The 24,426-nt window shown below is 38.4% G+C and overlaps 1 protein-coding gene across 1 annotated transcript in view; it reads left to right on the top strand.

Moving 5' to 3' along the window:
- ANOS1 (anosmin 1) overlaps positions 1–19,714 on the top strand; it is a 199,749-nt gene extending 180,035 nt beyond the window's left edge. Inside the window, exons 10-14 of the mRNA XM_037986319.2 lie at positions 12,429–12,523; positions 15,563–15,734; positions 16,678–16,898; positions 18,047–18,188; positions 19,441–19,714. Coding sequence (XP_037842247.2) covers positions 12,429–12,523; positions 15,563–15,734; positions 16,678–16,898; positions 18,047–18,188; positions 19,441–19,499 — 689 coding nt within the window. The 3' untranslated portion in view covers positions 19,500–19,714. The remainder of the gene's footprint in view (positions 1–12,428; positions 12,524–15,562; positions 15,735–16,677; positions 16,899–18,046; positions 18,189–19,440) is intronic.
- Positions 19,715–24,426: the final 4,712 nt, after the last annotated feature.

The raw sequence follows: 24,426 nt of genomic DNA on the forward strand, positions 1-24,426 counted from the left end.
TTGAGCACCTTTTTGTAAGTTTACTGACAATTGGATTTCTCTTTTTTGAAGGACTCTTTCAACTCTTTAGCTACTCTGTCCTGCAAGAATGCTTTTTATATTGTATATACAAGTCATTTGGTGTTTGTTTATTTGTTTGTCTGTTTGTTTGTTGAGACGTAGTCTTGCTGTGTTGCTCAGTCTGGGGTGCAGTGGTGTGATCTCAGCTCACTGCAACCTCTGCCTCCCAGGTTCAAGCCATTCTCCCGCCTCAACCTCCTGAGTAGCTGGGATTATAGGCGTGTGCCACCATGCCCAGCTAATTTTTGTATTTTTAGTAGTGACGGGGTTCCACCATGTTGGCCAGGCTGGTCTTGAACTCCTGACCTCAAGTGATCTGCCTGCCTTGGCCTCCCAAAGTGCTAGGATTATAGGCGTGAGCCACCATGTCCAGCCGTCATTTGTTTTCATGTAAGTATTTTCTTCCACTCTGATCCACTCTTGCATTTTTAACTTTCTTCTTAGTGGTTTTTTTTTTTTTTTTTTTTTTTTTAATGGAGTTTGACTCTTGTTTCCCAGGCTGGTCCGCCTCCCGGGTTCAAGCAATTCTCCTGTCTTAGCCTCCAGAGTAGCTTAGATTAAAGGTGGCTGCCACCATGCCTGGCTAATTTTTTGTATTTTCAGTAGAGATGGGGTTTCACCATGTTGACCAGGCTGGTCTTGAACTCCTGACCTCAGGTGATCTCCCTGTCTCAGCCTCCCAAAGTGCTGGGATTACAGGTGTGAGCCACCGCTCCCAGCCCTTAGTGGTTCTTAATTTTAGAGATAAGCAATTCATTTTGTTTCCTTTAGGTTTAGTATTCTCTCTGTCCTGGTTAGGAAATCCTTTTTCATACAAAGGTCACAAAGATATACTCCTTTCTTGTCTTCTTGTCTACTGTTTCACTTTTTGTATTAGTCCATTTTCATACTGCTATGAAGAAATACCTGAGACTGGGTAGTTTATAAGGAAAAAGAGATTTAATGGACACACAGTTCCACATGGCTGGGGAGACCTCACAATCATGGCGGAAGGTGAAGGAGGAGCAAAGGTATACCTTACATGGGCACATGGGCGGTAGGCAAAAGAGCATGTGCAGGAGAACTGCACTTTATAAAACCGTCAGATCTCATGAGACTTACTCACTATCACGGGAACAACATGGGAAAACCTCGTCCCCATGATTCAGTTACCTCCCACCAGGTTCCTCACATGACACGTGGGGATTATGGGAGCTACAGTTCAAGATGAGATTTGGGTAGGGGCATAGCCAAACCATATCACCTTTTATTCTTAACCTCTTTTACCCAGAATTGATTTTTGTTGTAGAGGGTCAGTGTTCTTTTTTTCTTCCTTCTGATCTCCTTCTCTGATACGTCATTATGTATTTTTCAAATGACGATTTTCCCCAAAGCTCTACAGTGCCTTATTTGCCCTAAATAATGCATATGCATGCAAGTTAATTTTTGGACTTTCTATAGAGTCTTTGGCATATTTTTCCAATGTTTTGACAATACCTTACTGTCTTAACTACCATAGATTTATAAATATTTCTAACGATAGTCTTCTAGTTTTTACTTCTTTTTCAAATTGTCTCAACTATTCTTGGCCTTTTGAATGTTTATATACATATTTGAGTTAATTTTTCAATATCCACAAAAACCTCCTGAGATATTTATAGAGATTGAATTCATCCATGTGTCAATGATTTTGAAGAATTTGCATCTTAAAAATACTGAGTCTTCCAATCTACAAACATGATATGTCACTGTATTCAGTTTTAAAATTTTTCTCTCAACGTTTTATAATATATTGGATAGAGAGTATGACACTTTTTAATATGCTTTTTCCAAGATATTTGTTTTTATTTTTATCCTATTATAGATGGCATACTTTTTCTTCAATTTTACTTTCTGATTTTTGTTGTTGGTATATTATAAATATGTTTTATATTCATATATTGACTGTGAATCCAGCAATATTGTTTTAGTACTTTGTTAATTATAACATTTTCTCTGATGATTTGTTTGCATTTTTTCTACAAAAACCATCATCTAGTTTGTAAATAATGAGAATTTTATATTTTCCTTTCCATATCTTAGACGTTTTAGTTTTCCCTTGCCTTAAAACTGGCTGAGAGTTTCAGTACAATGGTGACTAAAAGTGATAATATTAGGCATGATGTTTAAGTGATCTTCAGGGTTTTTGAAGACATCCCTGGTCAGATTAATACAATCCCCTACTCTTCTTACTTTGTGGTTAATTGATACTGATTTTTATCTAATATTCGTACTTCATCTAGTGACATGATCATACATTTTTCTTCTTTATTCTATTAAAACGTGATAAACTAGAGGAATCATTATAGATCACCTCCTAGGTCTGTCGTGAGGAATAAATGAGATTACACATCCAGATTGGTTGGACCGGTGCCTGATACAAAGGAGACACCTTAGGTGTTTCAGTGTGAGGATTCTTACGGCACTGCTTGTAGTACAGAGAGAAGACAGGATGTCAGAACAGAGGTAAAGAAGAGCCTCTGAGCCCAGCCTTGTAAGGCTTGGTGTTGCTTTAGGACTGACTCTCAATGTTTTCTCCTTTGTGAACAACAAAGAGCAGTGCTTTAAAACATGATTTAGTTGTCCAGTTTGCAATACAAGTGCTACAAAACTTAAGCATCTTATTAAATTTGGCAGAAGAAAAGGGATTCACCTTCACTGCACTGTATCAGCAAGCAGTAGTATGACCAGTATTGCCACACAATAATGATTTCAGTGCATGACAAATAGGAAACATGGTTGTTGGCATAGATACGTACACATATACACACATACATGCATATACACACACACATTACTTTAAATAACTCAAAGTTAGAAATAAATGTGAAGAATATCAGTGGTTTTCTCAAATACTGAAATCTTTAAAGAAACCATAAGCAGAGAATTGTATCAATATTTATTAATCAATATTAGAGTCCATAGTGTTATCCAATTTACAATGCATGAAATTGTGGACTTGACGATAAAGAGACAAGATCCAAAGGCAAGGAGTGACCTTGATTTGGATTCCAAAAGTGATGCTGACTTGATTGATGTTTAGTGACTTGGAGCCTGGGCCACAAAGGAGAAGCTGGGAGTGATGAGCTCCTGTGACGGAGATACACTAGCCTCTATTTGTCAGTAATGACTTGTTTCACGAATCGAAATGCCTCGAAGTCAGTTAGTGTTCAGACTGTTTTCTTCATACCCATTTCCAGCCCCTGAGCTCTGTCACCCTCCAGGAATGCTTCCTACTGCAGACCAACATTAAGCCATCATCTAATAAGTACACATCCATGCTGGCCAGAGAACATTCTTCGTGACTGGCCAAAACCTTGATTCCAAAGATAAACTGATGTCAAATATATTTCTAAAAGAGAATGTTCTGTGCAGTGGCCGTCAACAGTTGACACTGTAGCCTTCAGTCAAAACTATTGTGGTTACAGTGTTACTGCTTACTCAAGAGGCAGAGATTCATTCTACATCTTTAGTGACATGTCAGGATTTGTTCTGTGGATTTTTTGTAGACCACGCATCTGTTTCTTGCCATTTCAACTCATGCCCTCTCTACGTATTCACGCTAAAAATTTCTTTGAAGTGACAGGAAGTTCTTGAAAACACTTGGTATGGATTCCCTTTAAAAGAAGGGCAAAAATATGGAATTTGGCATTTTGCTTTTACCTTGTTTAGGAAGATCCTCCCAAAGAGTTTGGAATCTAAAAGGAACATTGTGTAAAAATATCTAGACAGAATACTTATGACTCTACTGAGTACGCCAAGCCCTTTACCAAAATAATAAGATGTAAAAGCAAATAGAGTTTTATTTTCCTGTACAAATCCTGTGTCTGACAGCTGGTAGCAGAATCTTTTCATTTTCAATTAAAGTGACAAAGGAAATATAGAAAAAAAAGAAAGGGAAGAAAGGTCTGATTGTTCTTTTAAGTTGATCCTTTAGATATATAGTAAACATTGCAAACAGTAATAAGAGTCTTTAGATGAGTATTTTAATGCATCCAAAAATGGTATGTTCAACTTTCATTTGAAAATGTGAAGTTTTAAAACTTCAAATTGACCAGGCATGGTGGCTCACGCCTGTAATCCCAGCACCGTGGGAGGCCGAGGCGGGTGGATCGCCAGGTTAGGAACTCGAGACCAGTCTGGCTAATATGGTGAAACTCCGTCTCTACTAAAAATACAAATATTAGCCAGGCATGGGGGTGCGTGCCGATAGTCCCAGCTACTTGGGAGGCCGAGGCAGGAGAATCGCTTGAACCCGGGAGGCAGAGGTTGCAGTGAGCCAAGATTGCGCCACTGACTCACTCCAGCCTGAGTGACAGAGCAAGACTCCATAAAAACAAAACAAAACAAAAAAATCCTTTGAATTAACTTAGATATATCAATGAATGCATTTCTATTTACTTTTTGTCTTCTTTTGCAAATGGACACAAATTACCGACTTTATGCTAGGCTCTGTGCCATGTGATGGGAATACAATAATGGATAAGACATATTTCCTACCTTTAAGGAACCTGCAGTTCTGAGGCTTAGGCAGATAGGCAGTTGCCACATAATAAGACGTTATTCTTCACAGCAGTCTGGATAAACAGCTGAAGTAGTTGAGAGCGGAGAGATTTTGATGTGTGCAGAGAGAATTTTCACAGAGGAGGTAAAGTTTAAGGGACATTTTAAGGCTGGATTACTTTTTTTGGCCAGGGAAGATGAACACTTCTGGCCCAGGAAATGAAGAGGTGCAGCTGGGAGAAAGATCCGGAATGTCAAGTATTGGTGAGGTTGGGGAAGTGACTGTGTGAGGCTGGAGAGACAAATCAATGTCGAGTGATGGAGAAGCTTATATGTTATGCCAGGAAGCTTGGATTTTGTTCTATGTGGAGGAAAGGAATGTGAAGTAGCAGGGGAAGGTCTGAGTAGGACTTGGAGATGTTAGCAAAAGCAAGCGTGCAAGGAGAATGGACTGGAAAAGTTCAGAGAGAGCATGTCATTTAATTTCAGTAGCCAAGACGAGAAATAATCAGATCGTGAATTAAAGACAGCAGTAGTAGGAGGAAGGTTGGCGAGTTACGTAAGAGTATTACACAAGTGTCCACATAATTTATTGTCTGAAGTGGGATTTATTTGAGAATAAAAGGAGGCATTTGTAAACATTATTCCCCACCAACAGACATAGACTGTAAGAAAGCCAGGATGTATGGCCACTTGGATATTAAGACCTGGCTGAAGGGAAAAAGAGAAATGGATCTAAATGGAGTGTTTACCTTCTAGCTTGAATGACTAACAGTACTTCAATTAACAAAGACTGTGAGCAGTAGAATTATGGTATGTTTCCTGGGATATGTCTCCATGCTATGGAGAATTTGGTTTTGGTGTGTTGAATTTGAGATAACTGCATGATAGCCAGAAAATGTTATAGGCAGTCAGAAATACATACTTGTAGCTCAGGAGGTAGCTGTGTGATAGTATTGTGGATTTGACTGGGGCTATGGTCAATCCACTGCCTATACTGTCAGGGGATCTGCAAATGTTAGTTGATTTCCATTGGATCACACACCCACTCACTATCAGGAGCTGAGAACAGCTCATGCTCTAATTAGAGTTTCGTATTTTTCCAAAAAGTCCTTTTTCTTACATTTTCTCCATTCCAATTTCCCTTGCTATTTTAAATTTGAAAGCCAAATGTACATATAAATTGTAGCAGAGCTCATGATGTTGAACACATGATAGAAGGGAGTGGCAGAAAGCTTTGGAAAGTCCAAAGAACAACGAAGAGGAAAGTATGTGTTTCAAACTTATTCCACATTTCTCCTCCTTCCAGAAACCTTTTATGTACTCACCACATGATCTACAGAATCCCAAACCAAAGTTTCCCCAGACATTCATAAAACATGTTCTTATTCGTAATTATCACACATGTAGGAAAGGAGACCTTTGAAATGGACTCAGTATTACTAGCATAGGAGCTCTGTATGGAATGTGAATATCAGCACCGTTTCTGTCATGGGAAAGGACACTTTGGCTGGATTTTCTGGATTTTTTGACTTTGTAAAATGAGAAATTGTCTGCTCTGTATGAAACTCAATAGACCCATCTAAAGTGGTTTCAAACTCCTTGACAAGTAGCTGAATATTTTTGAATTATAATTTATTTCCAATTGTGGACACACTGAGTTGAAAACCTAAAAGGACTTAATGCTTTTGGCAAATAAGGGAAGAAAAGAATCTTGTTCATTAATCAAAACTCCATTATAAACAGAAATGGGTTCTTACGTCACATTGCTAAAAGTGATGGTGGGCAAAATATTGCTTTTGGACTTGGAGTTAGGGACCTAAAAGCCCAAATCTATTCATTTCCCTCAACATTTTTCAGTGACAGTTTCAGTTATTAGGATGTAGCATGTAGTTTCATAGATAAATGAATTAAACGTCAAATATTAGCTTTCTTTACTTAATACACATAGTAGTTGGGTTATAATAGTGAATGCTCTTGGAGAAAATAAATATTTTCAACATTGCATTTATAGAACAAACTATTTTAAAACAATTTCACTTAGCTAATTTTGTTAGTAATTTTATTACTCTATTGATATTAGTTCATTTTTACTGTGTAATAATAGAATAAACAATTGTTTTAGGCTTTCTGACCTTCCTTCCTTCCTTCCTTCCTTCCTTCCTTTCCTTCCTCTCTCCCTCCCTCCCTCTCTCCTTCTTCTCTTTTCTTTCTTTCTCCTTTTTCCTTTCCTTTCCTTTCCTTTCCTTTCCTTTCCTTTCCTTTCCTTTCCTTTCCTTTCCTTTCCTTTCCTTTCCTTTCCTTCTTTCTTTCTTTTTCTTTTCTTTCTTTCTTCTTTCCTTTTTTTGTCGTAGAGACAGAGTCTTGCTCTGTCACCCAGGCTGGAGTGCAGTGGCATGATCATGGCTCACTGCATCCTCAAACTCCTGGCCTCAAACAATCCTCCTGCCTCAGCCTCCCAAGAAGCTGGGACTACAGACATGCACCACCATGCCCAGCTAATTTTCTTTTCTTTCTTTCATTTTTTTTTTTTTTTTTTAGAAGGAGTTTCTCTCTTGTTGCCCAGGCTGGAGTGCAATGGCACAATCTCGGCTCACTGCAACCTCTGCCTTCCGGGTTTAAGCGATTCTCCTGTCTCAGCCTCCCAAGTAGCTGGGATTACAAGCATGCGCCACTATGTTTGGCTAATTTGTCTTTTTAGTAGAGACAGGGTTTCTCCATGTTGGTCAGGCTGGTCTCGAACTCCCACCCTCAGGTGACCCAACCATCTCAGCCTCCCAAAGTGCTGGGATTACAGGTGTGACCCACAGTGCCTGGCGGCCCAGCTAATTTTTTTTTAAATTTATTTTTTGTAGAGATGCAGTCTTCCTATGTCACCCAGGATGGTCTCAAACTCCTGGCCTCAGGTGATCCTTCAGCCTCAGCCTCCCAAAACGCTGGGGTTGAAGGCACGAGCCACTGCACCTTGATGGTTTTCTAGCTCTAGACTTTGTGTTTTTACAACATAAATGTGAAAAGTTAGCTCAGACATAGAGGAAACATTCATGCTTCTATTTTAAGTAGCGTGCCTATGCGGTACTCAGAAATTCTTACTTTAGTTGTACAACATCAGAAAGTTCTGTTTCACCAAATCATTTTTACAGATAGAGTATGGGGCATTGATCCATGAGAAGACTTCATTCAACTAACCTTTATTGAGCACCTACTGTATGCAATGCACCATTTCAGATGCTAAAATACTGCAAAGAGGCAGACAAAAATCCCTACCCTATTTGCATAGGAATTGGCATTCTGTGACACCTCTCTGAGTGTGTGCCCCCTTCCCTGATGCTATGACTTACAATTCTTTTTACAGCAATTATTATTCTGGGGAACCCAAGGATTGCCTCTTTCTCAGAGCTCTAAGGTCAATAACCCTATCATTCTTGGTCATTAGACTTTTGCAAACTGAGGAATTCACGTTTAATGAAAAATTTTAGAGTCCTTTATTTATGCCAGACACTGTGAGTTAGATCTATTTGAAAAGAAAATTAGATCCATCTAATTTTTGAACCATAGTTGAAGCATATTACAAGTAAAGTTTTTATCACTTAAAAATAATTTTCAAGTACTTTGTAATGTCATTTATTTGTGGAAAGAATTAAGCTAAGGAACCAGATCAGTTGGGTATTTAGCACAGAATTTTCATATACAGCCCTTCAGGAAGTGTTTGGCTATTTATTTTATTTTATTATTTTTTTTAAGACAGAGTTTTACTCTTGTTGCCCAGGCTGGAATGCAATGGCACGATCTCAGCTCACTACAACATCCACTTCCTGGGTTCAAGCGATTCTCCTGCCTTAGCCTCCCGAGTAGCTGGGATTACAAGCATGTGCCACCATACCCGGCTAATTTTTGTATTTTTAGTAGAGACAGGGTTTCACCATGCTGGCCAGGCTGCTCTTGAGCTCCTGACCTCAGACAATCCACCCGCCTCAACCTCCCAAAGTGCTGGGATAACAGGCATGAGCCACCACACCCAGCCTGAACTCTGCTATTTTTAATATTCTAGTTACAGATTGAGACCTGCAGTCATAACCTAAAACACAAGCTCTTAGGATTTTATTAATTGGCAAGATAAAACTAAGGACATGATGTTTGTATAAATAACTTCCATCAAAGCAAATATCTATGAATCGACCTGTTAAAATTGAACTCAAGTCACATAAACGAGTGTGGACATTTTTAGGGCTTGCTTTTAAAAAATAAATGTCCCCATACTGGTCATTTGGGGGTGCCATTTACAATACTTTCAGGGCATTTTAAATCTAAGTTTAATTTATATTTTACTTTTTCAGATTGCTTTTAATTACCTTATGTAATATCATGTCTTCTCACACTATTTCTTCCATATCTTAGATTATAAGGAATTATTTTCACTGTTGCCAGAATGAGTAGAGAAAGAAAAGTGAATTTGAACTGGTATATGTTCTTTCACTGATTTATTCATTAAATGTTTACTGTCTGTTTATCACCTGCCAGGCACCGTGCTCATCTTTGTTTATGCAACAGTGCTAGCAAATAGGCATTATCTTTGTAGTTATGGAGCTCTGGCCAAATGGGGTTGACAGGGATTCGTGAAGTAACAACAGAATCAAACAAAACATTGGGAATGAGAGGAGTTTCTGCATGAGATGAATATGCAGAGGCAGTGGAGACCTGGAAGCCAGGCTAAGGAGTATTAGTGTCTTTATTCAGAGGGCAGAGAAAAGCCATTCAGTGACTCAAAGCCAACCTTGAGATGGGGACATTACCCTTAATTATTTGGGTGGAAACGAATACAATCACAAAAGTCCTTAAAAGTAGAAGAGGGAAGCAGAGTGCAAGAATCAGAGAGATGGCATGGTGCAAAGGACTCAGCCCAGTGTTAGTGACTTTGAAGCTGGTGAAAGGGCACCACCAGCCAAGGAACGCCAGAAGCCTCTAGAAACCGGAAAAGTCATGAAAATACATTCTTCCCTGGAGCCTCCAGAAAGGAGTACAGGCCTGCCTTGATTTTAGGCCAGTGACACCCATTTCAGACCTACAGAAGAGAAGACATTTATATTGTTTTATGCAGCTACACTCATGGTAATTTGTCACAGCAGCTATAGAAAACCAGTACATGAACTCATTTAAAACTCACACCAAACCTATTGCATTGGCTGAATTAGTATCCTTATTTTCAGATAAAGGGAATGAGGCTCACTGAGGCTGCTGGAGTTGTTTGCTGAAGCCCACCTTCCTCGAAGGTCGTCTGTGGGGTTAAAATTCTGTATCCTACAGCCAGAAAGAAAAGCGTGAATGCTAGGAGAAGTTGGGGTGCAGAAATCAACATGGTAGCTTCAGCAAAGTTGAGTTTGGAAAGCCTCCACATGGGAGAGGAAGGAGGGAGCATCAGCTCTTCAAGGGACTAGCTCAGGTGGAAGCAGACATTTGGGAGCTGTCAGCAGAAAAATTTTTCAAGCCATGGGAATCAATGAGGTGATTGATGGAGGTGACACAGAGAGAAGATGCAAGTGCAGTGAACTCAGACATGGCGAGATTTAGGGCTAACAAAAGGGAGGGAACCCAAAAGGAGTGCCCCGTGTGTCACTCTTGATGCTGCCTCCTATGAAAATATAATTGCATTGTAAAATATGTAAAGGATTTTTAGGATATAGAGGATCCCCAGGGCAGCCAAGCCTCCTCATATTCCTGTAACATAGCCACCCCAAGTCCCCTGACTGCTCTTCACCAAAGACCCTCAGTCATCTGTCATGCTCCGTTCTCATGTCAGCACTTTGACACGTGCTGTGTATTCCCTGCTGGTAGAGCTTTTAAGCTGCCCAATATTGTAACCATGGCCATCTGCAGCTGTTTAAATGTAAATTAATTAAAATGAAACAATAAAGAATCTAATTCCTCTGTTAAACAGAGGACATGTGAAGTGCTTTATAGGCACAGGTGACTAGTGTTTACCACAGACAGAACATTTCCATCCCAACCGCCAGTTCTGTTGGACAGGGCTGGCTGAGAACGCCCTCCCACAGGCCTCTGCAGTGCCGCTACCCACTGCTACACCTTCTTCAAGTCCTGACTCAGAATTGAACACACGCCAGCCGCCTTATATAAAATCAGCACTTTTTGTCAATTCACCCTGCTGCTCTTACCTTCTGGGTTTTTTTTTGTGGGGGCGGGGGCGGGGGGGACGAAGTTTCGCTCTTGTTGCCCCAACTGGAGTGCAGTGGCGATCTCGGCTCACTGAAATATCCGCTTTCCGGTTTCAAGAGATTCTCTGGCCTCAGCCTCCGGAGTAGCTGGGATTACAGGCGCCTGCCGCCATGCCTGGCTAATTTTTGTATGTTTAGTAGAGAGGGGGTTTCACCATGTTGGCCAGGCTGGTCTCGAACTCCTGACCTTGTGATCTGCCTGCCTCAGCCTCCCAAAGTGCTGGGATTACAGGCGTGAGCCACGGTGCCCAGCCACCTTCTGTATTTATATGTAGACTTACTACCTTCTAACATAATACCTATCTTATCTATGTATTATATTTATTCTCTGTTATTATTGGCCCCATTTCTATGTAAAATTCAGGAGGGCAGCAGCCACTCCTGTGTGATTATTTCACTGCTGTTGAATGGAAGAACATGAACACACTCAGTGATTGACGTCAGCCTTGTGCATAGCCTATAATTCTTTTTTAAAAAAATAAACGCTTGATGTCTGCTATGTAAAAATTAAAACCTCTAGTACGTGATTGCTCTTTTAACTAAATGCCCTGAGTGCCCACTTTTATATCTGTTTGCTTTCTCTCATTTAAAGTTCTTTTCTGGTTCCAAAGTGCTCAAAGCAAAGTTCCCACTAGATCAACCCAATTTCATCAAAGAGTTTTGTCCTCTGAAAACCCCCATCAAACACTTGGCATGATGTTGGGGACAAGATGTTAATCACCTGCAAAGTAGTGCCGTTTGGTGCCATTTCACACCCCTTGGACACACTGGGGTGATTAATAAACCCGAGACTGTCAAGGCCTGCTTTCCCACACTCACTGAGTTGCTTGTCATTATTTTCTCTTTTTTTCCCCCACTTTATCGTCCAAAGTAAAGAAATGTACAGAAAATATGCCTCTTGCCCTGGGAATAAACATGTTCAAAAGGTCAGTCTTCTGGCCTGTGTTTGAGAACACCAAGTCATATTTCGGTAGGGATCAGCCATACAGAAATGCCACGATGCACTTGGTTAAGGGGGAGTGGGAAGCATATATCCCTATCCTTTTGACAAAAGAACTTCTTTATGGCAATACGTAACAGGAAATAAACATGGATAGCCAATTCTGCAAGTGTGAAGGCAATGTTTTTGTTCTTGTGTGGATTCAATAGTATCTCGCCTTTATTTAAAAAAAAAATGTAGGATTGAAAAACTGATGATGATTCTCTTCTACAACAGGAATTACGAGAGCTGTTGCTAGGTGTTACCTTTCACTATAGGGCTTTGCCTGCTGTAAAAACCACGGCTAGGTTATTCTCAAGATATCTTTTGAATCATTTTGCTATGACTTTACTAATTTTTTTTTTCTACTTAGTACTTGCACTTCAGCACAGGTTTTCCCTTGGCAGTATATTACTTTTTTCCCTTACTTTGTTCTTAATCATTAAGTATTCAGAATTATTAATTATTATAATTATTAAGTAATCAGAATCTCACCTCCTTTGACTCACCTGTGCATTTACTGGTCACCTGTAGAGTTTCATTTCCTCTCCTTTTCTCCTCTCAAGTTCAAGAACCCCAGGCTACATGGAATATAACATCCAGCCTATTATTTTTGGTTGTGTGTTTTGTCATTATAGATCCTACTGTCAACCGATATCACGTGCGGTGGTTTCCTGAAGTGTGTGCCCACAACAGAACAACCGGATCAGAGGCATCATCTGGCATGACCCACGTAAGGACATGATCTCTGGGCCAACTTGATCTGTGAACATAATTAGACCGGAGGATATACAAACTAGACATGTCAAACAGATAACTCATTCTCACAAATCAGCTATTGAGTAATGACTTGATGGAAGTGGAAAACAGAATGATCATTCTATTCACTCATTATTTTATCCATTCACACCATTGCACTGGGAGCTTACTCTGTTATCATCATGGAGCAAAACCTAAAGTGCAGAGACTAAAGACACAGTTCTTAAAGAACTCCCATATTTCAGGTGAAAATATGCCTGAGTATCTGTGTGCTTCATCTTAACTGGACAAAACCTTTGAATTATTTTCTGAATTTTGACATGTCACCGTGATCTAAAGGTGTAATTGTACAAGTGAATTTCTATGTGACTCTATCATTTGGCACCATGTCCCTAAATGCATCAGCTCAGTTAGTGAAATAATCTCCCTGTCCTGTATAGCATGCACCAATATTTTGCCTTTTAACTTTAAGAGAACATTAAACTCTCTGAGGATAGCAACTCTGTCAATATTGCCCAAAATATTATTCTAAATATTTGGGGGTTAGTACATGAATTATAGATTAGAATCAACAAACCAACACAAAATGTTTAAGAGGTCATTGTATTATACAAAGTGTATAATACACTTTGATGCCAATTTATATGTAATACCTCAGGACAGTTTAAAAAATCCAAAGACATAGCCCCAAACATACAGTGTTTTGATTTGTGATATGTAACTAGAATATTTTTGTTTTGAACATTTTCTAAAGCAAGCACCATATTTTAAGAACCAGACCTACTGGCATAATTTTAAGATAATGAGATAAAACAAGTCACTGGATTTTCAGAAATACACAGCTTCTTTTTCTGTTTTACTGGATTTGATTTGTCTCATGTTCACTAAAGTTTGTCCCTTTATTTATCCTTAAGTTAGCTCCAATGTTTGTGACCTTCAGTAAAATAATTCAACAGACATTCTAAATAGGGAAATTGATTTGAAAAGTGGAGAAAGAAATAAACGGAAGCGAGAATTATTAACATTTTTGTGGGCAGATGGGTGAGGTTTCTGTTTTACTGATATGTGTGTGCCTCAGAACCCCACAGAACTGGGCTTATGTCAGTGCGATTCCCCAATCCTAGGCTTATCATCTTTAGGAACTCTGAAAGTGGTAACAACTATTTGCTGAGAAGACGTAATATATCTGGTAGAAATAAAAATCAAACTCCTGAAAAATTATCCTTCTAGGGCCTTAGAACTTATCTGTATTTATTTTTAAACCTTTAGATCCAATTATTATAATTTGGTTTTTGTTTGTTTGTTTGTTTGTTTGTTTTTTGAGACGGAGTCTCGCTCTGTGGCCCAGGCTGGAGTGCAGTGGCGCGATCTCGGCTCACTGCAAGCTCCGCCTCCCGGGTTCACAACATTCTCCTGCCTCAGCCTCCCGAGTAGCTGGGACTACAGGCGCCGGCCGCCTTGCCCAGCTAGTTTTTTGTATTTTTTAGTAGAGACGGGGTTTCACCGTGTTAGCCAGGGTGGTCTCGATCTCCTGACCTCGTGGTCCGCCCGTCTCGGCCTCCCAAAGTGCTAGGATTACAGGCTTGCGCCACCGCGCCCAGCCTATTATAATTTGTTTTTATGCTACAATGGAGCATCCACTAATTTACTTACTGCTGCAGATGTCTGCCTCCTGTGCAACACGAAAGCAATCTTGAAATATCTGTAAAACAGGATCCTTAATAGCTAACCTTGGATTCCAATACAGTCCCATATAAAGAGCAGATTTATTTCCAAACAAAAGCAATTCAGACTCCCGAAGAGACATGGCGGCCTTGGCTTGGGCTTGGGTTGGGCTTGCATTGTCCAGATTGATTTGTTTCCTATTCACTGTTTATACTAACTGGCTGCAGAGTTGGGTGCACCCCATCTCCTGTCACCATCTGGATGAAGGGCCAGCAGGCCTGGAGGTCACTCCCCATCTCTTTTGAACATTCAGTGCTGTGTCACCTGCAGCCACTTCCACTCCTCCCTTAAGTAAATCACTCAAGCCTCAGTTTTCATTTTAATTATTGTCTCATGTTTTTCCCATCAGCCCTGCTGCTTTCTAGCAAAACCCCCTACCCATCATCCAATGAGTACCAGAGATGTTCCATCTGTGCCTTTTTTTCTCTCTTAAAATAATTAAACACACACACACACACACACACACACACACACACACACACACACACAAAAGCATGAAGTCTCACTATATTGCCCAGGCTGGTTACAAACTCCTGAGTTCAAGCGATCCTCCCACCTCAGCCTCTCAAGTAGCTAGGAATATAACATGAGTCACCGTGCCCAGCTATCCATCTGCACTTTTATACATATACATTAAGAATTGGTAAATACAAAACAGAATGGGTAAGTGCAACTTAGCCAAATATAAAACAAACAGAGGTACACACCTATTATCACAGGAAATGTCATCTTTCGACATTATCGTAAAGTTATATTCTTAGCCCCTAACTCATTACCATTTAGCCTCTTTCTTTTATTTATATTTAATCACAACATTACGGCAGAAAACAGTAACAGCACTCCAAAAAAGGGAAAAATTACATTGCTAAAGAATATCATTTTTTTAACAGAAAAACTGACATATAAACTAATTCTATCTCAGAGAAGCCGGCATTAGTTTCTTTTTAACTGAAAAAAGTTAGATTTGTATTTACAGCTTTACACCACTGCCTGCACTGCTGCCAGCTCAGAAATGCGGGTTGTGACCTTAGAAGTAGCATGCTTTGATGAGGAATTATGATGATACTGTTTAATTCTAGAAGGTCTATCCCGCAGCCATGGGAGTGTTTCACAATTGTCATTAATCAAAATGTAGACAGTGCGTGCTTTGTACTTTTTATAAAAGCCATAGGAAAACACTATATAGGAAAACATCCTTGTTGGATGGAATATGATTTCAATTCTTGCCAGTGTTTTTTAATCCCTAATGAGACTTATTGCTAGCATAATTCTCTTTCTCTTTCTCTAGGAAAATTATATAATTCTTCAAGATCTGTCATTTTCCTGTAAGTATAAGGTGACTGTCCAAGCAATACGGCCAAAAGGTCACTCCAAGGCAGAGGCCATTTTCTTCACTACTCCACCATGCTCTGCTCTTAAGGGGAAGAGCCACAAGCCCGTTGGCTGCCCTGGCGAAGCAGGTACGTTTTCACCTGAAGGACTTCTGCATCTAGGTCTGAGGTGTCAGCAGCACTTTGCAAACCTTGCCAAACTGCATTTCACAAGACCATAAAAACCAAAAGTGCCTCTCTTTCTAAGTTGTGTAATGATGGCCCAATGTGGACAGAATATATGTAGGAATGAATGTGTTATTTTAAAGCCTAACAGCCTTGGAAAGATGTCCTTTGATAGTAATGTTACCCTTTGGAAATGAAGGCAAACATTTAGATACCGCTTGTGTTTTGGCAAAGTTTGATATAATTATTTCATTTTTATCCCACCTCTTTGCTGTGTGGGTTATACTCACACGCTTTCCATGCCAACCTAGCAAACCTCACATCTGTACCTTCCAACCCCTTTCCTTGCCAGAGTCCCTGTCTTGCGGTGGGAAAAACTCTTTTAAATGCCCTGGATTTGACCAGGCATGGCAGCTCATGCCTGAAATCCCAGTACTTTGGGAGGCTGTGATGGGAGAATCACTTGAACCTGGAGTTCCAGACCAGCATGGGCAACATAGCAAGATCCTGCCTCTAAAGAAAAAAAAAAAGCCTTGGATTTAATAACTCTTCTAACAGCTTTAATATTTACCTTCTCACTGCAGTCAATGCTATTCTTTAAGAAATAGTTAAGTCCTGCCAGGGTCTAAACTGCTCTCCTGCTTCCAACTTCAAAAGAGCATTCTAAAAATGACCCCCGAAAGATTGGAAGGAGCATTTAGTACAAAGGTGTAGTGAGGAGATTCCTACTCAACCTATCCCCATATGTCAAAGGGGTGATTGCCTGAACCCATGTTTAAAGAACGAAGTCACATTGCTTCTATTAATATCATCCCACAGACTGGCCGCTGAAAATTCCTGTAGTGGATCCCATGGGCACACCTTCTCCAGTCACCTAATCCTGGTTTTCCTTCTTGCATTGCTGCAGGTCATGTTCTTTCTAAGGTGCTAGCTAAGCCTGAGAACCTTTCTGCTTCATTCATCGTCCAGGATGTGAACATCACGGGCCACTTTTCTTGGAAGATGGCCAAGGCCAATCTCTATCAACCCATGACTGGGTTTCAAGTGACTTGGGCTGAGGTCACTACGGAAAGCAGACAGAACAGCCTACCCAACAGCATTATTTCACAGTCCCAGATCCTGCCTTCCGTAGGTCCCACCTCTTATACTATGTCCGTGTCATCGGTATCTACTGCTCCTTTATACTGACCTTCAGAGGTGGCTACCTCTGTCATTCTGTGTGCTGTACAATTGAGTCTTATTTTTGCATTTTCTTCTTCTGAGTGTATCTTTTGCAAGCATTAACACATTACAAATGTGACTGTGCATAGCTAAGAAGTAGCATAAGCTGCCATCTAGATAAAGTTTGCTGGCTAGACCCAACTCATGAAAAGACCTTACCCTATCTTGTATGTAAGTGATTGAGCCATTTTCTTCTATCTTTGTTAACCTCATGTCTCTCTGGTCCAAGTGGACATGCCCTGTTTGAAGTCTTGAATTGGGGAGGGTTGGGGGGGAATAGCTAAAAGAAGCTTGTTGTTTGTCTGTCTTCCCCCCAATTTCAAATTTGGCTCGAGGCTGTAATGAGTTGGCCTGTCTTCCAGGTCACTTAATTCCTTGGCTTCAGAAAAAAAAAAAAAAAAAAAAATAGTGTGGGATTTTACCCTCCCTGAAAATGCCCTTAGAGTAGCCAACTACCGTTATAAAATCCAAAAGGGGGGCGGGGCGGGGGAGGGAAAGAAACACAACTGAAATCTCAGAAGGAAAAATTCCATGGAATTAGAGAGTAGTTATTCTATAAATGTACTGGGTTTTATTGAGTTTTGAGAAGAATGTGTTGGCATAAAAATAAACACTTTCAGTTGTGGGCATTGATAGATATTGTGTTTTAAGAAAAACAGTTGGCTCATTCACTGAAATTTGGATTATCAAGAATTCATATCACAAGATGTGCAACTGAAGACTTTAAACCATGCAAAAGTCTTATGTTAAGAAATTAAAAAATAAATAAATAAAATCCCAGGAGTGAGCCCTGAGAACTGGCGCCTCAGCATATTTTAACTCTGCCAAGTGTCTTAGGCTGCCAAGAATTGAGTGAGGTGCTAAGAAACCATATGGCAGAGAACCCCCACAAATGAGAAAAAGCCTATAAATTAAACTGTGCCTTTACAAAGCAACCAGACTTGCCTGTGTGTGATATTCTCCAGTGGGGGAAAACCTGTTCTGGGCTCTCTGTGCATTGTGCGTTGTCTCTGAAAGGTTGTCAGTGAGCATCCTCTTTTATGTTATCCCCTTAGGATCACTATGTCCTAACAGTGCCCAATCTAAGACCGTCTACTCTTTACCGACTGGAAGTGCAAGTGCTGACCCCAGGAGGGGAGGGGCCAGCCACCATCAAGACGTTCCGGACGCCGGAGCTCCCACCCTCTTCAGCGCACAGTGAGTGGGGTGCCAGGGCATTAAGGCGTCCTGTCAGGTCTTGTGAACATAGAGAAAAATCTTGCTGGAAAATGAAAACAAATAAATACACTATTACAAGTTTCTATGAGATAGGGAAATTGTCATCATCTGAAATTCTTTCTCCCGGTTTGTACCGACTTACTAGATTCTACTCCGGTACCTGTAGTATAAAATGCATAGTTGATGCTTAATTGCTATTTTTCTCCCTCCCTTCCTCTTCCCCCCTTTTCTCCCTTTCTTTGCTCCTTCCTTGTTTCCTTTCTCGATCCCTCTCTCCTTCCCTCTCTTCTTTTCTCCTTTCCTCTATCCTTCCTTTATTTTTTTTCCTTCCTTGCATTTTTCCCTATATAATGCATGCTTTTTTCCTTGTCTTTTAAACCGTAAATACATACGGGAAAAAAATCTGTAGTTTCATATCAAACTGAAATATTTTTAAATCAATATTTTCAAATATCACAATATAGGAAATAATATTTTCCTAAGGAACTTATGTTCTTGTTACATAGATATTACTGTAATAAATGTCATGAATTTTCTTCATGATATGACCCAAGTCCACCTACTTCATTTATTGCTAAATCAAGTAAAATTTAAAAAGAAAATTGTCAGCTAGATTTTCGAAACAGCCTCTTGCTGATTTTTAAATTATGTACTTCGTTTACTTTATTTTCAAGCTTAAATTTAAAAAAAAAAAGTGTCTGATGATTAGTGTGTGGATAAAACATTGAGAATTAGTCATAGTTTTAACTCTGATTTTTTAAAATGATAGATTGGTATGCTTATAATTGATAACTTGGTATGTTTATAATTTGAAGAAAAACAAAAACTATCACAATGGGAGAGCTTGATAGCCTCTAAAATTTTTATTGAATAAATGCTTTTCTGATATTCCTTCATAGAAATTCCATTTAACAAAAGTATTTGATAATTTTTAAAACTTCTTTGAGCAAATAAAAAAGGATTATGGTTTGATTGAATAAGTGTGAGCTTAAGGAAAGGAGCTTGTCTTTTTCTTCCTATTTTATGGTTTAGGAAGGCATCAAAGAGGAAGAGAAAAACAGGAAAAGGAGAGAAAGAGTGTGGTTGTACATTCAGATTCAGAATAGGAGAGACATGGCCATAGGAAGGAACATTTGCCGGGGTCTCGTGCTTTTTCTACAAATAAAAGTAATTCTGTCATTTATTTGATACATATAAATGGATGTAACTGACATATTTTGTCACTTTTTAGGATCTCATCTTAAGCATCGTCATCCACATCATTACAAGCCTTCTCCAGAAAGATACTAAACTGTTCAAAAAGATTTTTTGAAATTGGACAGATGTGTAAGCTTGTTGAACTTCGGCCACGAAACATGCACACTTCCAGAGGCAGTGGGAACTGCTCAGAGGCCCGTACTCTCCTATGTGACTTTAGTGCAGGAAGAACTTCTGTCAATCACGGATGCATCTGGAGACAAGTGAGAAACAGTAGATTGGTGAAGACAGACACCAGTTCCCTACAAGCTTGGAGAAAATGAAGAATAGGCCTGTTTAATGCTAAATTTTGTTTTCATGTATGGTGTCGCTCATTTCTATTGAATTACAACAGAACTCAGTTTTCCCTGAATTTGGAGTACCAAACTCTGCCCCAAAAAGGAGAGTAACAAATACACAATTCACATATAACACTAAGCATAAATCTAATCAATAAAATATATTTTTGACAAAATTATTGATTCACTATGAAAAATCAACTAAGATTATACAGCTTTGTTTATTCAACTCTTTCCTAAGATCATTTTTATCCTAGGTGATTTTTAAATGAAAATGTGTAATCTAAAGTATACCAACGAATTTAAATCTAAAAATACTCCTACTTTAAGTACCTTATGCTGCTCTTTACGCAAAGGTAAATGAAAGCTCCCTCTAGAAATTATGATTTACAAAAGACACCCAAGCCAGAGGAACTCAATGAAATAAGCTGCTAACCAGATTTTACCTTGGAGAAATGAAAATTATTTCTTGGGGATGCCTTTTAATATTTGATCGTATTATGTGAGAGATTTTCCTGATACGTTATTTATATTTTCCCTTATTTTCCTCAATGTGGATAACAGCTTTTGGTGCACTTTCGTTTCACCATCTGAAAATTCACAAAACTCCTTGCTTCAAATGAAAAAATCCCAACTATTGAGCATGTTTAAATCTTTGCAGAGATTTGCCTTTTCTTAAGCAAAGAAAGGTATTTGAATGCCAGAATATTCTTGGTAATGTTTAAAAAAGGCCTTTGATTGATAGAGAAGGACAGTTACTTGCATTTAATTCACCCATATGCTTTCAAATCTATTATATCTTACTTTTTGGAAAATTTTTTATGCTACAAATTAGTGCCTGGTAGCATGAACTTAAGTCAAAACGTGTTTTCAATATGGAGTGTTACAGTGTATATTGTAACAACCTAAAACGCAGAGATGTTTAATTTAATACTGTTTTTTTCCCTGAAGGAATACTCACATACATGGTTTGAAATGTGCATAGATATGCATGTCTATATAATTATAAATGCATGTGTATATATATGCAAATATATGTACATATACATATATATACACACAGACACATGCATATACATGAATATACCTTGAGCATGAATCCCTGAAGAAATCGTTTTCATAGCTCACCAATAGTGAGTAAAGATACAGCTCTTTTAAAGGTCATAAGGATAATATATTTTCCCCATCAGTGCTGATTCTGAGAAAAGAGCAATTTATCAAAATTAAACACTGTAAAAGAAAGGTGTCCACATGTCTTCACCTACCTAAGTAAAACAGGAAGAAAATCAGTAACATTATCGTTAGGTTTTGACAATGGTGCTTGCTTCTTGTTGTTCTACTGTTTCCTGAACTCATGCAGATGCCTGGCCATTCCTGGGAAGAGTGGATAACTCAGAAGCCATTGACTCCACGGCTTCACTGCAGTATCTAAAGGCCGAGGCAAATTAAAATGCAGAGAAAATACTTTTCCGATGTTGATGCATGTCTTTAGGAAACACATTTCTAAACAAGGATACCTGATAATAGATACTGAAACCTGTTTCCTGTGTGTTAAACTATTTTGAAAGTGGATATTCCAGGAATGTTTTGCAGCTTTGTACAAGTAACATAAATTGGACACCTGATAATGAAAGTTCATGTTGGTTCTGAATGGTTTTCTGCAGCTCCTGTCACAGGTTGGGATGGATTTATCACATTGAGTCGTGAAATTACCTGGTTCTAAGAATTTTTGAATGGCGAAAATAGAAAACAGTCTTCATCTGAAAACATCCCTAAGCTTGAATAAATGGATACCATAGATGGCTTCTCTAAAACTATGTTTTATTCTGGTGTCATCACCAGCATCTGAATTTCAAGTTCTTAAAATTTCAAAAATTAAAATTTTTCATTATCGGCTATCCATTTATCTTTTACATGAACTTGTCATGAACAAATCCAAATGTTTATGCCAGCAAATTTTTGTACTGTTACATAAAAATGCTGGAAGTCTATACATAGATACAAAATATTATTAAATTAGTACATAAATTTAATTTTATAAAATTTAATCATGCTTCTTTTGTCTGGGTAATAGACATTGTACAGATATTTTTAGTTCAGATGGTGATTCTGAAACTTACATCTCCCTTAAAAAAATCTAAAGCAGCTCTTATGGGCTTCTAATTTTGATATAAATAAATAATTTAAATTTTATTGGTGTTATTGGAAGAAAAATGCTATTAATGGGCTAATAAAAAACGTGTTTCTCTTGTGGATTTTGATAAGCTCCAATATTATTCAAATGATCAAAAATACAGTTACAATTTTTTGAATTTTAAAAACGTGATTGCTCTAATAAAGGATAAAATCTATGTTTTTTAACAAACATAGTTTTGGTGCCTAATTCTGTAATATGTTTTATTGAAATTAGATTCATTTATTTAATGTGAGAAAAATATATCCAGTAATAGTATTGAAACTTTAAAAAATTGAGCTCATCAAAAATATTGTCATCAAATATAGGTGGTTAATTTGATATACATTGCAGTTACATGCATTATTTTTATTTACAACATTTGCTCCTTAATGATGAATTTATCTGTGTTACCCTGTTTTTCTACCTGGAACTCCATAGAATGATGTTTGCAAACCAACGTGATCTTTTCAGTCATTCACTGTTTTAATACGGCATGGTAGAGAAGATAAAGTTTATGGCAGGTAATTTTTTGTAATGTGTATTAAACGAAGTTCAAAGATTAGAAATACATCTGTGTCCTGAAAACCTTAGATACATAGCCGACTATATACAGAGGTTCATCTCAACTTCAACACTATTGACTTTTGGGGCTGGATAGTTCTCTGTTATGGGGGTTTGTCTTGTGCACTGTAGGTTTTTAGTAGCATCCACACTTTCTCCTCACCAGATGCCAGTTGCACCCTCCCCCAAGTTGAGACAACCAAAAATGTCTCCAGATATTGCCAGCTACCCCTTGAGGGACGGCACCTCTGGTTGAGAACCGTTGCTAGAGAATGATCTTTACTGAATAGATGAGAATTTGCCCTTCATAAGAAACCTGTTAAATTTCTAGAGCAAGTCCCAAAAACTAAGGGACAGCTAAGAAATTATTATGGTTAACTTCAAAGGCCTAAACTGTGTCTTTTATGTCCACTAAACGACTTGATTAAAAGACAGGATTTTGACTTGTGTCTGTATCATATAAGTACAAATACTAATTTTGCCCTATGTATCCGTAAATGTCATTTGTGATATTGACTTATTTATTTAATGCTCTTTCTTATGCCGTGGGTTTTCAAGTTTACTCATTTCTATGGTTGCAAATAACTCTAAAACTTATTATATAAACTTTCATATTATAGGCAGAACACAATGGCTAAATATCTGTTGCATGTACTTTAAAGTTTATTATAAGATATAAACAGATCTGTAAAGATGTTGACTCCTACCTGTGATTTTGCATGCCCAGACTCAGTGTCAGGTACGGAGAGGATTCTCATGACTGTCTTACCTCTACTGAATATTTTAGTGAGTTATATGATTTACGGAGTGATTAACAGAGGTCTATATAAAATTATTTTCCCCCTTTACTTAATTATATTGTAGTGTGCAGATAACAAAACTGCTACCTTCTCATCCAAGTGGTCTGTAGAATTCATGTCCCTTACAGTGGTCATTTAAAGTCAATATTTATTTATGTATGTAATAAAAAAAGTTGGATTTTTGTGTATGTCTGTCATGTTATTTAGAGCGAAGTAATCTTGTAAAAATGTTTTGTAAAAAACAAAAAAGTATTGTAAATAGTCTTGATATTCTGTGACTCATTATTTTCATGTTAGAGTTTGTACATACTGGTTCAATAATAAAGTATCCTTAAACCAGATCAAGGAATCGACTCATTTATTTCTTAAAGAAACATTTTTGCTGGGCACAGTGGCATGCACCTGTAGTCTCAGCTACTTGGGAGGCTGAATTTGAAGGATCACTCGAGTCCTGAATGTTTGAGACCAGCCTGGGCAACATAGCAAGGCCCTGTCTCCAACAAAATTTAAAAAAAAGAAAAGAAAAGAAACTTTATTGCATTTAAGAAGAAAAATGGACAGTTCCTGCTGCCAAGGAGATTTAAAAAGCCTCTTTCCATGTCAGTGTGAATGGAATTTGAGGTCTGGTAAATGTTAACAAGACAGCACTTCATCCTAATGAAAGTATCTTGCAGTTTGACAATCAACACTTCAGATTTCTATCATCATGTTTACGATTGTAACTTCTGATGGTTTTAGTGGTATATTAAGTCAGGGATATACAGTTTTAAGCTGTTTTTCTTTTGTCACCAATATTTATTCTAAAATTGTAGATATATGCAATGCCGATAAGCATTCACCTGTATTTCAATACTACTCAATTGTTTTTCAATACTACCTACTATGGTGAAAGCCTTTAAATCTCCAATATCTAAGTAGAGTTTTGAGAGGCTTGTACATCCCCACTTTGACATGCAATTGACCCATAACTGCTGATGAATTGGAAAAAATGCCTAAGGAAAAAAAGCATAAGAAATAAAGGCTTTTAGGGTATTCACCGAAATAATACATATTGTACCCATTAAGTAATTTCTCTTTCCTCCCACCCTCTGACCCTCCCACCCTTCCAAGTATTTATTGTCAATTATTCTACATTCTATGTCCAT

The sequence above is a fragment of the Chlorocebus sabaeus genome, chromosome X (genome assembly GCF_047675955.1).
Source record: "Chlorocebus sabaeus isolate Y175 chromosome X, mChlSab1.0.hap1, whole genome shotgun sequence".
In the NCBI taxonomy this organism is placed as follows: domain Eukaryota; kingdom Metazoa; phylum Chordata; class Mammalia; order Primates; family Cercopithecidae; genus Chlorocebus; species Chlorocebus sabaeus.